Source organism: Syzygium oleosum, unplaced genomic scaffold (assembly GCF_021117445.2).
Source record: "Syzygium oleosum isolate NSW1041296 unplaced genomic scaffold, Sole_v2.1 Sole_v2.02, whole genome shotgun sequence".
Lineage (NCBI taxonomy): Eukaryota > Viridiplantae > Streptophyta > Magnoliopsida > Myrtales > Myrtaceae > Syzygium > Syzygium oleosum.
The window spans coordinates 1214373-1232082 of NW_026607486.1; the positions used below are offsets into that span (position 1 = coordinate 1214373).

A 17710-nucleotide genomic window follows, 5' to 3' on the forward strand; every position below is an offset into this window, starting at 1 on the left:
GGGTTCACAACCGTCCCTTTCTGAAAAAGCAGTTCACACCTATAACGTTGAAAACCTATGGCGAGGCTCGGCCTCGCTAGCGTTGGGCGAGGCCGACCTCGCTAGTTGCCGGCGGGGCCGAGCCTATGTTTCTCAAAAAGTTAACGGGGTAGATTTACAACTGTCCCTTTCTCAAAAAGCAATTCACACCTATAACGTTGAAAACCTATGTTTTACTTTATGACCCGCAAAGTGACGATATATCAGATGATGTGAAGTATGTTTTAGTTGGTCAATAATGGTCAAAATGATTCAACTTGACGAAGTTGATTCGACTTGACGAAGCCTTCACGTACGCGAAATTCCTCTTTTTCTTTAACTTTTTGACTTTTCAAAACATTTTATGCAATACGCGTGTAAAACGGTGTCTAATCAATGGAAACGCATATGCCTTTGATGGTCTTCGTTTCTTATTTAGTTCAATCCGGAAGAAACTTTGCTTGCAGCTTGTTAGGACACAGACTCCAGTCACAATGGAAAAGCATGTGGTGATTATGTTCCTGTTTTACTATGCCCAAATCTCATTATGGACGAGTTCAGCGATGCAAACCAACCAGACGGATCGGCTCGCTTTGATCTACTTCAGAGACTGTGTGGATGAGGATCTGCTCGGAGTTCTGAGCTCGTGGAATGACTCTTCTCATCACTGCGAGTGGCAAGGTGTTGTATGCAGTGGACGGCATCCCGAAAGGGTCGTGTCCCTCGACCTGACGTCGAAAGGCTTGGGCGGTCTTCTATCGCCTCATGTCGGAAACCTCTCTTTCATGAGAAGCCTCGTTCTACAGAACAACAGCTTTCGCGGCGAACTTCCACAAAGTATTGGCCATTTGTTTCGCCTTCGCCGTCTCGATCTTAGTAACAACTCCTTCCGCGGACAAATGCCCACCAATCTTTGTCAGTGCTCAAACCTTGAGAGTTTGAATCTCGTCGATAACCAACTTGTGGGCAATATTCCTGATGATCTCGGCTCTTTGTCAAAGCTTCGAGTTTTAGGTTTGGCTAAGAACAGTCTTACAGGATCTATTCCTCATTCTATTGGAAATCTCTCCCAACTTTACACGCTTTCTGTCGTATATAATGGGTTGCAAGGAGAGATTCCCGAAACATTGTCCAAGCTTCGTGGTTTGAGGTTTGTTGCATTGGCGTATAACCAACTCACCGGCGAGATCCCTCCAGCAATCTTCAACATCTCCGGCATTTTCCACTTCAGCGCCAGTGTCAACCAATTGAGAGGGAGCATTCCCCCATATATCGGCGACACTCTTCCTTCTCTCACTTTTCTTAGTTTTCGGAGCAACTTGTTTACTGGTGTTATACCTCCATCCTTATCGAATGCCTCCGGCCTTCAGTACATCTACTTGAACAATAACAGTTTTCATGGACCGATGCCCGCAAATCTTGGAAGGCTGAAGGCTCTTGAAGTAATGAACTTTGGTTCTAACCAGTTGCGAGATGACTTCAGTTTCATTACCTCATTGACTAATTGTTCAAGGCTGGAAATTATTCAGGTGGACGAGAATTTTCTTGAAGGTCCGTTGCCGGATTCCATTGGCAATCTTTCCAACAGCGTTACACTAATTTCTACGTCGGACAACCCAATGTACGGAACCATTCCTCCAGGTATTGGCAATCTCTTCAACCTATCCTTGCTTAGCTTAGCAAACAATTCGCTCGGCGGTCGTGTTCCTTCTTCTATCGGAGCACTCCATAACTTGCACGTATTGTACTTAAGCAGAAACATGTTAACGGGAGAGATCCCGTCATCAATCGGCAATTTGACGTTATTGAATCGCCTTTACCTGTCGTTCAACAACTTTTACGGGGAAATACCACAGAGTCTTGGTAACTGCAGGCAGCTAATCGAACTCGAGTTTTCGAACAATAATCTGAGTGGTTCAATCCCAGGGGAGGTTCTTAGTCTTTCTACCATTTCGATTATCTTCAGCTTGGCACATAACCAGTTGAGCGGATCTCTTCCGTCTCAAGTTGGGTCCTTGGCCAATCTTGTCGAACTGGATCTGTCTTACAATAAGCTGACGGGACCAATTCCTAGCTCCATCAGCAAGTGCTTGCAATTGGAACGGCTCAGCTTAGCAGTCAATTCCTTTGATGGCGAAATTCCTCCGGCTTTAGGCACGTTACGGGGCTTACGAGAGTTGGATGTTTCCCATAATGACTTCTCTGGTGAAATCCCGAGCTTTCTCGTTCAACTTACGGATATGAATTACTTGAATCTATCTTTAAACAAGCTCGAAGGAGAAGTTCCGAAGCAAGGAGTATTTCTCAATGCTAGTGCAGTGTCCGTCTTTGAGAATAGTAATCTCTGTGGAGGTATTGCAGAACTAAACCTTCCTTCTTGCAAATCGAACACCTCTAAACCATTTTCGACAAAAAAAGTTATAGTAATCGCCCCAGCGGCTGCCATCTTGTCAAGCTTCATTCTGTGTCTTTTCTTGTTTTTCATTTGGTACCGGAGAAAGAAGTCGAAAGAAAATCTCTCTGCAACTGAATTGCCGTTTGAACACCGATTCTCGAGGGTCTCTTATGAGGAACTCTTTAGATCCACCGATGGATTCTCTGAGAACAGTGTGATCGGTAAAGGGAGATATGGTACTGTCTACAAAGGAACTACACAGGAAGGCGGGTGGGTGGCTGTTAAAGTGCTCAACTTGGGCCACAGAGGTGCTTCGAAGAGCTTCGTCTCGGAATGTCAAACCTTAGGGGCCATAAGACACCGAAATCTCGTGAAGATATCGAACGTGTGCTCAAGTGTGGACTATCACGGCAACGATTTCAAAGCTCTATTATACGAATACATGGCTAATGGGAGCTTATAAAATTGGATACACCAAGGAAACGAAGAAGACGTCGAGCATGAACATGAACTTGGAAAACCAAGACATTTGGGACTAAGGCAGAGGTTAGACATTGCCATTGACATAGCTTCCGCGATCCAATATCTTCACGAGGATTGTAGCCCAAAGATTGTACACGGAGATCTAAAGCCGAGTAATGTCCTTCTGGACAACGAAATGATGGGGCGAGTTGGGGATTTCGGGCTAGCGAAGATCAGCTCTGCTGCGACAACAGAGGCCATGGACATTGACAACTGTAGCAGCTCAGTGGCAGTGAGGGGTTCCATAGGCTATGTCCCTCCTGGTAAGAAAATTTTCTCATTAATTGTCTAAGTTTTATTTGCGTTGGCCATGAGATGAATTTGGATTTTCATTGCATATTTCTTGATGTACACTATATTAGAGTATGGCATGGGGGATATGGTATCCACGCAAGGCGATGTGTACAGCTACGGCATTCTTTTATTAGAAATGTTCACGGGAAGGAGACCCACAGAAGAGGTTTTCAAGGACCATTTGAATATCCACACCTTTGTTAAGGTGGCTTTGCCACACCGAGCCACGGAGATCGTGGACTCGGCCATTTTAACGGAGAAGATGAGCGGGACACCGAGAGGATGAGAGATTGCATTGCCTCTGTCCTAACGGTTGGAGTTGCGTGTTCGATGGAATCGCCGTGGGATCGGATGGGCATGGCCGAAGTACTCAAGGAACTGCACAAGATCAGGGCTAGGTATGGAGCCAACTAGAAAGGCTTGGTTGAAGCAAGTTCATAATAATTCGGATGGTTCTATTCTCTGTCTTAATTTTTACTGTTTACCACTGGGGCCAAAGCCAAACTCAAATGTATATACTCTATCTCATAATGCCATTAAATTGAATTAAACAACTCTTTAGAATTTAAAAGTACATGCATACATACCGTACAAAATCATAGATACTATACAAAAATCCTTTGCTACACATTTCTGTATTTGTTCTCAAATGATTTAGAGATGGATAGATGCATTATTTTAATATGTATTTATAGATTTATGAGTGTAGAGAATGTGAAGTGGAGGTTTATCTTATACAAGGTTATAAATTATGTCATTCCCAATTAATTTCTAAATGATAATTCATATGGTGGATTAATAGGAGAAGTAAAAGTAAAGCCAATAAGATTATTAAATTTTGCCAAGGTTGATTTTAGGTGGCGGGTATTTTCTTGTTTTAGCAATGGGAAGAGGGCCATTTGAACGATATAAAATCTTAGGTGATACATTTTTTCGAAACATGATGAAGTCCAGCTCTCAGAATTCTCTTTGGATGAAATTTTTCTTTTCATGGCTAGGTATCATTAGGTGATACACTTAGACTCTGTTTTTTTTTTGTCGATACTTAGATTTCGTTTGTTTCGTGAAAAATGAATGATTTGGAAAATATTTTCCTCAAAATGATCGCTTGTATCGCTTAAAATAATTAGCCAATGGAATATTTTCATTATCAACAACAATTTATGTCTAAATATTTTCATGGACGATAAAAATACTTTTAATTTATTCATTCATTTTTGTAAGTGATATAAGAGATCGTTTTTATAAAAATATTTTCCAAATTAGAGTCGCAATACTTGAATATGAGGGGAAAACGAATTCGCTTTTGCCCTGCAGAAGCAAGGCCCTCGCGAGCACCGAATTCTCCTAGCAATGGAAGAGAAATATTGAGTGAATTGAAGCAAGGATGTTCCCAGCATGAGTAAGGGAGGACAATGAGAGCGTCATTATTGAACGGCAACAGTTCACGTCTTTTTCTTAGAAGAATCGCCGGTGGTGGCAATTCTCTCGCTTTAGGAAGCGTTCGGAGTCCCCTTAAGGCGCAAAACCCGACTAAAGCAGCAGGGTTCTTGAGTTGCAAATCAATGTCGACAAATTTGCCGGCGGTGCAAGTGAAGGAAAAGATCGATCTGACAGAGAAGGAGAAGATGATCTTTGATAGGCTTCTCGCCACCATTCGCCACTTTGATCTCTCTATCGAGCTGCGTGTGGCTGGTGACTGGGTCCGTAATAAGGTTGGTGTATTTGGTAGTGTCGTAGGGTGTTCGCTTTGATGTGCCTTATAAGTTCTTTTGCGGTACTAATAATGTATAAGTACGTTGTCTTGTGCTTCTTTTGAGATATTTTTCTCCAATTACATGTTTAGTTATATCCAATTCAAGTTCTTACTTTCCCCTCCCCATAAAACGTGTGTTTTCTTTTTTTTTTTCTTTTTCTTTTGTTTGCCTATATTTTGGCAAACAGATCAGCTCGGGTCGGTTTCGGCTTTCCTCCGCATTCCACGATCTTAGGAGTTTCACGCCATTGCCGGAGACAGCGCCAATCCTTACTTAATTACAACCGCCATGACATTTAGGTGAGGCCATCTCTATCTCTGTCTCTGTCTCTGTTTCCTTGGGGTCCATTTGAACGTGTGAGAAGGGGCAGTCGTCCATCCATGGACGGAAAAAGGGAAGTCATTGGGACCAGTTGAACGTGAGAGAAGGGCCGTCCATTCGCTTTGTGGACTGAGGAAGGGGGGGGGGTCTATTGGCCGTTGGATTTCTTTCGGCCGAACATTGGCCGTTGGATCGGATGACCAATTGACCAGGACCAACATTCGACTGTAAAGGTAAACATCAGCGAAGACTCCGGGTCAACGGGGCTTGATGTTGACAGGCCGCTCAAGTCAACAAAAACTGTGCAAGTCTTCGGCCCATCTTGGGCCGTTGGATTGAGATTGATATGCGAAGGACGACCTGTTTGAGACTGACCTGAGAGTCATTGGCTCTCCTTTCGACTTGTTCTTTTTTAATTGTTTTCGTTCCTGGGTTTATTTTATTTTATTTTGGTTACATATGAGCCATGACAACTTCAAATAGTCTATCGGACAGGAGGCCAAGAAAGAAATTCCGGGGGATGACAATGACTCAAATGTGTGATATTATAGAGGCAGGCTTATCGTGTGAAGGTTATATTCAAATGTCATGGTTGTTGTAATTAAGTACTCCGGAAATGGCGAGAAACTCCAAAGATAGTGGAATGCGGAGGAAAACCAAAACCGACCCGAGCCGATCGTGAAGTAAGATGTCTTCCTAATTCACATGAAAAATACCTAAACACAAAAGAAAAAACAAGAAGAGGTACTCTTTCAAAAAGTCTACAATATAGCCTATTTTCCATGATTACTCGCGGCTTTCGATGGTGAATCAGGGTGCGGCGAGCTGCGGCTGAGCCACGTCAGTGTGCTGGTCAAAGGGTGGTTTTGGATCCCCGACAATTTGGACAATTTGTATCTGTGCCGGCGTGGGTTGAGCTGCTTGTGGACTAAGGTAGCGAATGATAACCATTCTGTTCCAGAATGAGTTCCTGAAACAGAAAGAGAAAAATCTATTTCTGTTTCCAGGATGAGTTTTTAAGAAAAGAAACCCGTTTGATAATGACAAAAAATTTCTATTTCTGGAACAGAAACCCGTTTGATAACAGCACAAAATTTCTATTTCCTGAAACAAAAACCCGTTTGATAAACAACACAAAATTCTATTTCCAGGAACAAAAATCCATTTTTTTAGAAATGGAATAAAAATAATTAGAAAATCCAAAAAATTACTAAAAATCTCAAAAAAATTCAAAAAATCCAAAAAAATTGAAAAATTCTAGAAAAATTCATCACAATTTCAAAAAATAAAAAAAATTCAGATTTCGGGAAAATAGGAAATTTGTTGAATTTTTTCAAAAATTTCAAAACTTCATAGAATGACTTAAAATACCTGTGGCCACCCACTTTTAGTGAAATTTAAATTTTTTTAGGTGCCCAAAAAAAATCAAAAAATCAAAAATTTCAAAACTTCACAGAATAGTTTAGAATACATGTGGCCACTCACTTTGAGTGAAATTTAAATTTTTTTAAGGTGCCCAAAAAAATTCAAAAACTCAAAAATTTTAAAACTTCACAGAATGACTTAGAATACTTGTGGCCACCCACTTTGAGTAAAATTTTAATTTTTGGAGGTGAAAAAAAAAGCAAAAAATCAAAAATTTCAAAACTTCACAGAATGACTTAGAATATCTGTGGCCAGCCATTTTGAGCGAAATTTAAATTTTTTTAGGTGCCGAAAAAAAAAAATAAAACATAAAAAATCAAAAATTTCAAAACTTCACAGAATGACTTAGAATGCCTCTAGCCACCTACTTTGAGTGAAATTTAATTTTTTTTAGGTGCCCAAATGGTATTTTTGATTTTTTTGATTTTTTAATTTTTTTTTCGGCATCTAAAGAAAATTAAATTTCACTCAAAGTGGATGGCCACATGCATTCTAAGCCATTCTGTGAAGTTTTGAAATTTTTGATTTTTTGCTTTTTTTATTTTTTTATTTTTTTCGGCACCTAAAACAATAAAATTTCGCTCAAAGTGGGTGGCCACAGGTATTTTAAGCCATTATGTGAAGTTTTGAAATTTTTGCTTTTTTGGTTATTTTTATTTTTTTCGGCACCTAAAAAAATTAAATTTCGCTCAAAGTGGGTGGCAGGGTATTCTAAGCGATACGTGAAGTTTTGAAATTTTTATTTTTTATATTTTTCGACACCTAAAAAAATTTAAATTTCGCTCAAAGTGAATGGCCACATGCATTCTAAGCCATTATGTGAAGTTTTGAAATTTTTGATTTTTTGCTTTTTTTTTTATTTTTTTCGGCTTCTAAAAAAAATAAATTTTGGCTCAAAGTGGGTGGCCGCAGGTATTTTAAACCATTCTGTGAAGTTTTGAAATTTTTGCTTTTTTGCTTATTTTTATTTTTTGGCATCTAAAAAAATTAAATTTATTTCAAAGTGGGTGGCACAGGTATTCTAGCCATTTTGTGAAGTTTTGAAATTTTTTATTTTTTTATTTTTTTCAAAGACAAAAAATTTAAATTTATTTCAAAGTGGATGGCGCGGGTATTCTAAGCCATTCTGTGAAGTTTTGAAATTTTTATTTTTTGCTTTTTTAATTTTTTCGGCACCTAAAAAAATAAAATTTATTTGAAATTGGGTGGCAATGGTATTCTAAGACATTATGTGAAGTTTTTAAATTTTAGATTTTTTGATTATTTTTTTTTTTTGGCATCTAAAAAAAATTAAATTTATTTCAAAGTGGGTGGCATAGGTATTCTAAGCCATTTTGTGGAAATTTTGAAATTTTAAAATTTTTATTTTTTTTTTATTTTTTATTTTTTTCGGCACCTAAAAAAATTTAAATTTCGCTCAAAGTGGGTAGCCACAGATTCTAAACCATTATGTAAAGTTTTGAAATTTTTGATTTTTTGCTTTTTTTTCTCACCTCAAATATCGTGACTTCAAGATGAATATGTGTTTTGAAGAAAGAGTTCTCTCAGAAATGATTCTCATTTTTTGTCTAAAAATAGAAAACCTACTTTTTTTTTGTTCTGATTTCTGGTTCAGAATCGGTTCTGGAACAAAAAATTGTCCCAGAAATAGAAAAATAATATTGCGTTACCAAACGGGTTTCTGTTCCAAAACTGTTTCTAGGAACAGAAAACTAGTTCTGGACAAAACCAGAATGATTATCATGCGCTACCTAAATCTTCGGTTCTTGCGGACAAGCTCGACGCGTTGCTGTTCCAGAGCTCGACGCCGCCGCTTCTGGTACGTTTCTTTACTTTGATCATCTGATGTTGTAATTTGTGAGTTTCAGTTAATTCAGTTGTACAGAGATGTTGTAATTTCATGTTCAAGGCGAGTCGTTTGCGAATTTTAGCTGCGCATTAGCAATCTTTCGAGCGGCCCGTGCCACAAAATTATTTGCATTTCAATTCTTTCGTCAATTAGAGAAGATGATCCGATTTGATGAAGCCTCCGTTAAAATGTGTCTAATCAATGGAAACACATGCTTTTGAAGGTCTTCATTTCTTATTTAGTTCAATCCGGAAGAGACTTCGCTTGCAGCTGCCAGCTTGTTAGGACACAAACCCCAGTCCCAATGGAAAAGCATGTGGCGATTATGTTCCTGTTTTACTATGCCCAACTCCCATTATGGACGAGCTTCGCGATGCAAACCAACCAGACGGATCGGCTCGCTTTGATCTACTTCAGAGACAGTGTGCATGGGGATCCGCTCAGAGTTCTGAGCTCATGGAATGACTCTTCTCATCACTGCGAGTGGCAAGGTGTCGTATGCAGTGGACGGCATCCCGGAAGGGTCGTGTCCCTCGACCTGACGTCGAAAGGCTTGGGCGGTCTTCTATCACCTCACGTTGGGAACCTCTCTTTCCTGAGAAGCCTCGTTCTACGGAACAACAGCTTTCGAGGAGAAATTCCACTAAGTATTGGCCATTTGTTTCGCCTTCGCCCGTCTCGGTCTTAGTAACAACTCTTTCCGCGGACAAATGCCCACCAATCTTTCTCAGTGCTCAAACCTTGAGATTTTGAATCTCATTGATAACCAGCTTGTGGGCAAAATTCCTGATGATCTCGGCTCTTTGCCGAAGCTTCAAGCTTTAGGTTTGGCTGGCAACAATCTTACAGGATCCATTCCCCGTTCTGTTGGAAATCTCTCCCAACTTCACATGCTTTCCGTCTCAGAAAAGGGGTTGCAAGGAGAGATTCCCGAGACATTGTCCAAGTTTCGTGGTTTGGAGTTTGTTCAATTGGCGTTTAGCCAACTCACCGGTGAGATCCCTCCAGCAATCTTCAACATCTCTGGCATTTTCTCCTTCAGCGCCGGCGACAATCAATTGAGAGGGAGCATTCCCCCTTATATCGGCGATACTCTTCCTCATCTCACTTATCTTAATTTTGGGAACAATTTGTTTACTGGCGTCATACCTCCGTCCTTATCGAATGCCTCCGGCCTTGAGTACATCTACTTTAACAATAACAGTTTTCACGGACGGCCGCCGGCAAATCTTGGAAGGCTAAAAGCTCTTGAAAGAATGCTCCTTGGTTTTAACCAGTTGCGAGATGACTTCAGTTTCATTACCTCATTGACTAATTGTTCAAGGCTGCAAATTATTGGGGTAGACTTCAATTTTCTTGAAGGTCCGTTGCCGGATTCCATTGGCAATCTTTCCAACAGCGTTATAGTAATTTCTATGTCGTCCAACCCAATGTTCGAAACCATTCCTCCAGGTATTGGCAATCTCTTCAACCTGTCCTTTCTTGGCTTAGCAAACAATTCGCTCAGCGGTCATGTTCCTTCTTCTATCGGAGCACTCCATAACTTGCACGTATTGGAATTAAGCGCAAACATGTTAACGGGAGAGATCCCGTCATCGATCGGCAATTTGACGTTATTGAATCACCTTCACCTGCTGTTCAACAACTTTTACGGGGAAATACCGCAGAGTCTTGGTAACTGCAGGCAGCTAATCGAGCTCGAGCTTTCGAACAATAATCTGAGTGGTTCAATTCCAGAGGAGGTTCTTAGTCTTTCTACCATTTCGATTATCTTCAGCTTGGCACATAACCAGTTGAGCGGATCTCTTCCGTCTCAAGTTGGGTCCTTGGCCAATCTTGTCGAACTGGATCTGTCTTACAATAAGCTGACAGGACCAATTCCTAGCTCCATCAGCAAGTGCTTGCTCTTGGAACGGCTCAGCTTGGCCATCAATTCCTTTCATGGCGAAATTCCTCCGGCTTTAGGCACATTACGGGGCTTACGAGAGTTGGATCTTTCCCATAATGACTTCTCTGGTGAAATCCCGAGGTTTCTCGTTCAACTTACGGATCTGAATTACTTGAATCTATCTTTAAACAAGCTCGAAGGAGAAGTTCCGAAGCAAGGAGTATTTCTCAATGCTAGTGCAGTGTCCGTCTTTGAGAATAGTAATCTCTGTGGAGGTATTGCAGAACTAAACCTTCCTTCTTGCAAATCGAACACCTCTAAACCATTTTCGACCAAAAAAGTTATAGTAATCACCACAGTGGCTGCCATCCTGTCAGGCTTCATTCTGTGTCTTTGCTTGTTTATCATTTGGTACCGAAGAAAGAAGTCGAAAGAAAATCTCTCTGCAACTGAATTGCCGTTTGAACATCGATTCTCGAGGGTCTCTTACGAGGAACTCTTTAGATCCACCGATGGATTCTCTGAGAACAATGTGATCGGTAAAGGGAGATATGGTACTGTCTATAAAGGAACTACACAGGAAGGTGGTTGGGTGGCAGTTAAAGTGCTCAACTTGGGCCACAGAGGTGCTTCGAAGAGCTTCGTCTCGGAATGTCGAACCTTAGGGGCCATAAGACACCGAAATCTCGTGAAGATATCGAACGTGTGCTCAAGCGTGGACCATTGCGGCAACGATTTCAAAGCTCTATTATACGAATACATGGCTAATGGGAGCTTAGAGAATTGGATACACCAAGGAAATGAAGAAGACGTTAGGCATGAACATGAACAAGGACAACCAGGACGTTTGGGACTAATGCAGAGGTTAGACATTGCCATTGACATAGCTTCCGCGATCAAATATCTTCACGAGGCTTGTAGCCCAAAGATTGTACACGGAGATCTGAAGCCGAGTAATGTCCTTTTGGACAACGAAATGATGGGGCGTGTTGGGGATTTTGGGCTGGCGAAGATCAGCTCCGCCGCGACAACAGAGGCCATGGACATTGACAACCGTAGCAGCTCAGTGGCAATGAGGGGTTCCATAGGCTATGTCCCTCCCGGTAAGAAAATTTTCTCATTAATTGTCTAAGTTTTATCTGCGTTGGTCATGAGATGAATTTGGATTTTCATTGCATATTGCTTAATGTACACTATATTAGAGTATGGCATGGGGGATATGGTATCCACGCAAGGCGATGTGTACAGCTACGGCATTCTTTTATTGGAAATGTTCACCGGAAGGAGACCCACAGAAGAGGCTTTCAAGGACCATTTGAATCTCCACACCTTTGTTAAGGTGGCTCTGCCACACCGAGCTGCGGAGATCGTGGACTCGGCCATTTTTAATGGAGAAGACGAGCGGGACACCGAGAGGATGAGAAACTGCATTGCCTCCGTCCTAACGGTTGGAGTTGCATGTTCGATGGAATGGCCGCGGGATCGGATGGGCGTGGCCGAAGTACTCAAGGAACTGCATAAGATCAGGGCTAGGTATGGAGCCAAGTAGAGGGGCATGGTTTGAAGCAAATTCATAATAATTCGGATGGTTCTATTCCCTGTCTTAATTTGTACTGTTTAGCACTGGGGCCAAAGCCAAACTCTTATACTAGTTCAATGTATGTACTCTATCTCACTATTTTCTTTTTCTGAATTTCCTTATTTCTAATAAAATTTAAGTAATTCCTATTAATCTTAATTTTTGTTACATTAGATAATGTGGTGCTACGTGCCTTTGGTTGCAAAAAGAGAGTTTTATTTGACGATTGACGAGGATGATATCGTAACATCATTATCAGAATATTTTCAAATTATTTCGAGATGTCAGATTTGATGAAATTAAAATTGACTCTATAATTTATCTTATTGCCTAGGTAAATAGTTTTCTCATTAGACTACTTCCCTTCCTTCACGTATCGTTGAATACCTTTTAATTGTAATACGTTGTTGTGTCAATCCAATGAAATCTCCAAATATTCTGATAATATTATAATATCTCCCCTCAAAATCAAGGTGGTTCTAAGGAAATCAGGTGGAGTTTGGAAACTAGAAAATCAAGCAAGAAATGGAGCCTTTGTAAGACTATCCGCGGTTTGAACGTCAGAATGGACATGGACAAGATCAATAGTTCCTCAAAAAATGTGTTCGAGTAACGTGACGCTTGTTCTCAACATTCGAATACACATATGAGGGAGACTCGACCAAAGGCGTGGCCGCAATGGTGGGAACTTACTTGAGCCCTGACTGTGATATTCCGAATTTCGACCTAGTTTTTAGATTTATAAAACGTGTATTTCGTCGGTGCGCTTATAGTTAAATCTCGCCCAGAACTGATCACTCTCGGGTTATTTTTAAATTTGAGATTTCGCTAAAATCGCATCCGATTGAATTTGGCCGTTATTTAGAGCCCGAACTTTGGTGTCGAATTTCTCGGAGTTTCATGACGAATTTAATTGGACGGTGTCGATATTATTGTGGCTAGCGTCGATATTGCCCGGAATTGGTGAAAAGTGAAATTTCGACCGGGTGTGAATTTAGGCCAATATACCTTTCTCTTTATTTAAATCCTTTTTATGCATTTTATCCTTTTATTTAAATTTAGAATTGGGATTATTGGGAGCCTTTAGATCTTGGCTTGACCCACAAGATGGAATTGTGGCCCTTAAATCACACTTGAGAGGGTTAGGATCTAGTTTGTACCCCTTCTCTCTCTCTTTTCATAATGTCTTTCTCTCTCTCTCCCTTGACTTTTTCTCCTTCTCCCTCCCTCACGTGGCCGACTCCTCCTCCTCTCTGCTTCTTCTTCTGTTTTCTTTTCCTTCTTGCTGGTTCGCTGCTCCTACTGCTTCTGCTTTGCTGCTTCTTGGCTTCTTCTGGCTGCACGCCTGACCCGCAGCCGCCGTCCAGGTCACCGGAAACCGCTGCTCACCGCCGGAGACCGCCGCTGCCCACCGCACCACCATTTCTTTCATTTCTTGCTCGGTTTGCTTGGGTTTTTCCAAGTAAGTGGCTTCCTAACCCTTGACTAGGCTAAGAGATGACTAATGGACATGTTAGGGATGTTTTAAGGGCTGTGGATAGTTGGTTTAGCGGCTGGTTGTGCTTGGTTCGCTTGGTGGTGCTTGTTGGTTGATTTCCGGTAAGGTTGCCGCTGCGTCGCTGGATTTTACTATTTTTTCTGTGACTTGTGGGTGCCGAATTTGAGGAAGTGTTCTTCATGAAAGTTGTTCATAACATCTTGAAGTATGACATATATTAAATCTGAAATTTTTAGAGATCATTTAGGGTCATTCATAAGTCCATTTTTGGACTGAATTCAGTCCGCCGGATTTATTGTTCACCCGACCTTCTTGTCTTTCCGATTTTTTATAAATTTTTCCAGACCTCTTTTCAACAAACATTCTTCACAAAAATCGTTAATAACATCCGTGTCTATGGCATATAAAAATTTAAGAGCTTTCCAAAGTGATTTGGGTACTGAGTGAGTTGTATTTTTGATGGTCTGAGGGGCTGTCCGAGCGAACCAGGTTCTGTCCGGCTTTGAGTGTCAAAACGAGGCGTTTACAGTCAGAAATGGATTTTGTGTCCTCCATAAAAAATGTTTATCAAGATGTTTTGTATAGAATATCCAAATTTCAGAATTTTTGAAGTTGATTTACTATTTATTTTAAAGGAAATTCGGTGACTGTGTTACTGCCCAGAATTGCCCGGAATCACCCATTTATGGGCAAAAGTACACAAGAAGTGCCATAACTTGTGTACGACGATCACTTTGGTGCCATAACTTTTTTTCGGATCACTTTGGTGCCAAGTCGGAGGAAAAGAGATCACTTTAGTGCCAATTTGGCCGGAAATCCGACATGACATTTTTTATTAATTTTTGACGCCTACGTGGCTCGCCGGAGGATGAGTCAGCGTGTACAGTCAGCATTTTTTATTTTAAATAATTTTTTCCAGCGTATACAGTCAGCATTTTTAATTTTAAATAAATTTTTTCCTTTTTTTTTCATCTTCTTTCCTTTTTCTTTTCTTTTCTTTTTTTTCTTTTCTCCCCTCGCCGGCCGGCCACCGGCGAAGCCCGGGAAGGGCTGGGCGAGGGCGGCCTTGCCCATGGCCGGCGAGGGGCGGCCTCGCCGGCGACAAGCAAGGCCACCCCTTGCCGGCCCAGGCGAGGGCTGCCCTCGCCGGATCTGGCGAGGGAAGCCCTCGCCTGAGTGGGCGAGGGTCACCCTCGCCTAAGTCGGCCCTCGTCGGCGTCCGGCGAGGAAGCCCTCGCTTAGGCGGCATCCGGCGAGGGTCGCCCTCGCGAGATCCGGTGAGGGCGACCCTCGCTTGAGTCGGGTGTGGGCGACCCTCGCCCGCCCAGGCGAGGGCTTCCCCGCCCGACGCCGGCGAGGGTCGCCGCGACGCCGGCGAGGTCGCCTCGCCAGTCCGGCGAGGGCGGCCCTACTGGGCCGGCGAGGGCGGCCTCGCTGTGTTGTCGAGGCCGCCCCTAGCCGGCCATGGGCAAGGTCGCCCTCGCCCAGCCCTTCCCGAGCTTCGCCGGTGGCCGGCTGGCCACCGGCAACCGGCCGGCGAGGGGAGAAAAGAAAAAAAAGAAAAGAAAAGAAAAAGGAAAGAAGAGAAAAAAAAAGGAAAAAAATTATTTAAAATTAAAAATGCTGACTGTACATGCTGGAAAAATTTATTTAAAATAAAAAATGCTGACTGTACACGCTGACTCATCCTCCGGCGAGCCACGTAGGCGTCAAAAAATAATAAAAAATGCCACGTCGAATTTCCGGCCAAATTGGCACTAAAGTGATCTCTTTTCCTCCGACTTGGCACCAAAGTGATCCGAAAAAAAGTTTTGGCACCAAAGTGATCGCCATACACAAGTTATGGCACTTCTGGTGTACTTTTGCCCCCATTTATGTGTATACTCGGTTTTCTCATTTTCGGGCAATTATTCAAAGGCGGGGTTATCAATGAAAAGTGTGGCATTTTATTGGCTGAGTAAGTAATTGGTTGGCCTGTGACCAATTCTCAAAGATAAAAATTGGCATTGAGTGGATAATGTATGTGCATGATCACATCACGTTCCGTCTAGGCGGGAGTTCTAGACGATGCCCGGCGGGAGTTCGGATGCCGTCTGGTACCCGGGGTTGCCGGGGGGTGTTTGATCCCAGACGATGCCGATCGCGGTGGAGGCCGGATCGATGCTCCTAAGTGGAATGCCGTTGGGTACCCGGCTTGCCGGGGGGTGTTCGATCCCCAACGTTGCCGTTGCCGACGTAGCGGGACGATACTTGGTTACGCCAGTAGACCGGTGGGAGTTCGGTGGCCCGAGGGGCCGTTAATAACCTGGATACATGTGAACGTATGCTATGCATTGGTGAATGCTCGAAATCCGGAATATTGAGTATGTTTCTTATGATTATGCCATGATTTGAAGTGTGCTTGTTTGATGAGCAATTGGCCATGTTATGGCGATATTCTAACGTGCAGGGCTTGTGTATGTGCCGAGGCGAGGTAAGGACGCCTGTGATTGTTTATGGCACGTCGATTGTTCGAATTGCATGTTTAGAATTGTTCGGAGGTACGCTTTGGCCTAAGCGAGGCTTAGGTAGTTGCTTATTGAGATTTATTCTCATTGTTGTAATATAACCATTTCAGACCCGCGACCATGATTGATCCGGAGACGCTGCCAAGGTACTACGGGGATTGAGAATAGGTCGAGTTACCCCGTGAGTGCCCCTTTTTGTAGAGGAGTTAAGCTCACCAACCACCCGATCCTTTTTGTTGTGCGTGGTCCGTCGATAGTGACCTCTAGTAAGGCTTGTACCTTGTGCCGTTTGTAAGTAACATTATGTTTTTAAAAAGCGGTTTGTTGATGTGTATCGTTCGTCTCTCTCTACTACCCTGTTTCATTGTATGTTGTATGGTGAGTTCGAATTTGCTTTCGCTCGCGTTCCTCGTTTGAGTTAAGTTGGGTCGGCGACAAGTCCTGAGATGTCGCATGCTTGACAACCCCAGAGGGATGTTGCGTGCTCATTCGGGTTCGGGGCGTGACACTGACAAACCTGGAGTTAGGTTATCCGAGAATAACTCAATATCGAGATTAGTAAAATAAGATATGGAAGTTGAGGAGACAACATGATGAAAACATTGCGCGTTCTTCGAAAAGAACATGACGAGAGACTTGAAGACGAGTAGAGAGAGGATTCTAACATCTATATCCCTATGTTCGATACTAAGTCCAAGGAAACAAAGAGGTCATGCACACGGATCGAGTTTGGTGCGTTCACAAGGTCGAAGAAGGACATAGCATGTGCAACCAATCGGTTTGAGAGGAGTCTAACTCGGGGGGAGTGCCGTGCAGGAGTTCGAGAGAAGATTTGTTCTGCATGATCGGTGAAGGAAGATGATTGATAGTGTACACAGCAGCAGGGCAGCTTCACCTCCAAAATTGTTTACGACGAAATACCGACACAAGCATAACTCGACCAGAATCTAAACTGTACCTATGCTTGAGCTTGGTCCGACGGCCTTGTTTGTGATGTACTTGGACCTGATCAAAGAACCAAAGTACGTAGCTGGGGAATGAAGGTGTAAAGATTACTGGCGAATTATTCCTCAGCATGATCAATGCAACATTGGTGGTGACTGTGGAAAGGGATTGGGATGGCATGATAAAATTAGCTCTTGAATCACTTTTTATTTATTTATTTATATTAAAACAATATGTGGTAAGAGATCAATTATTTCAAGGAGGGACATGGAACTTCATCTATTTTTTTACAAAGTAGTGTGTACTTATTTCGGGCCACTAGTATGGTGTAGATTAAAATTGCCACGTTAGCATGCTCCATCAAGATCAACATGAATTGATCGACGGAGTTGACGAAATAAGACCTTTATCAAATTAAAGTACATGGAGACTTGGGCGTTGTGCAGAGTTAATACGCTGATAAATAATCAAAGATATTATTTCAATTTTTTTTGATAATTATATATAGATAAGAGTATAAAAAAATTGGCAACATTGAATCTTTATAGTCATCGAACGATATGTGGAACTACACGTAGAGACATAAGCATGTTTTTATAATAACATTCTAATGAATAACTTTTCATTGGACCTCGAAGAAGGTTGAAAAAATAGTTAAAAAGGAAAAATTAAAAAGAATAGGTCAGAAAACTAGCAATCGAATTTATCTTTT

The 17710-nt window shown here is 42.0% G+C and overlaps 3 protein-coding genes and 1 long non-coding RNA gene across 4 annotated transcripts in view; all 4 read left to right on the forward strand.

Annotated features, from left to right (window-relative positions):
• The first annotated feature begins 581 nt into the window (after positions 1–581).
• LOC130137497 (putative receptor-like protein kinase At3g47110) lies at positions 582–2876 on the forward strand. Its single transcript, XM_056308925.1, has one exon. It carries the CDS (start codon positions 582–584, stop codon positions 2874–2876), a length of 2295 nt encoding a protein of 764 aa, XP_056164900.1.
• Positions 2877–4644: 1768 nt separating this feature from the next.
• Positions 4645–17710, forward strand: part of LOC115665899 (alpha-(1,4)-fucosyltransferase-like) — a 40816-nt gene continuing 27750 nt past the window's right edge. The window contains exons 1-3 of the mRNA XM_056308927.1: positions 4645–4944; positions 6097–6240; positions 8465–8551. Coding sequence (XP_056164902.1) covers positions 4645–4944; positions 6097–6240; positions 8465–8551 — 531 coding nt within the window. The remainder of the gene's footprint in view (positions 4945–6096; positions 6241–8464; positions 8552–17710) is intronic.
• LOC115669406 (putative receptor-like protein kinase At3g47110) lies at positions 8825–12201 on the forward strand. Its single transcript, XM_030590619.2, has 2 exons — positions 8825–11572; positions 11672–12201. Exons 1-2 carry the CDS (start codon positions 9292–9294, stop codon positions 12016–12018), a joined length of 2628 nt encoding a protein of 875 aa, XP_030446479.2. The 5' UTR covers positions 8825–9291; the 3' UTR covers positions 12019–12201.
• LOC130137470 (uncharacterized) lies at positions 13288–16055 on the forward strand. The gene is made up of 2 exons (XR_008815898.1): positions 13288–13510; positions 15598–16055. It is a non-coding gene; the product is annotated as an uncharacterized LOC130137470 (long non-coding RNA).

Excerpts from the sequence above, each read along its gene's own strand:
- LOC130137497 (XM_056308925.1), top strand. The coding sequence starts at position 582 with ATGCAAACCAACCAGACGGATCGGCTCGCTTTGATCTACTTCAGAGAC.
- LOC115669406 (XM_030590619.2), top strand. The coding sequence starts at position 9,292 with ATGCCCACCAATCTTTCTCAGTGCTCAAACCTTGAGATTTTGAATCTC. Across the intron at positions 11,573-11,671 it reads CATAGGCTATGTCCCTCCCG|AGTATGGCATGGGGGATATG; the intron begins GTAAGAAAATTT and ends ACACTATATTAG.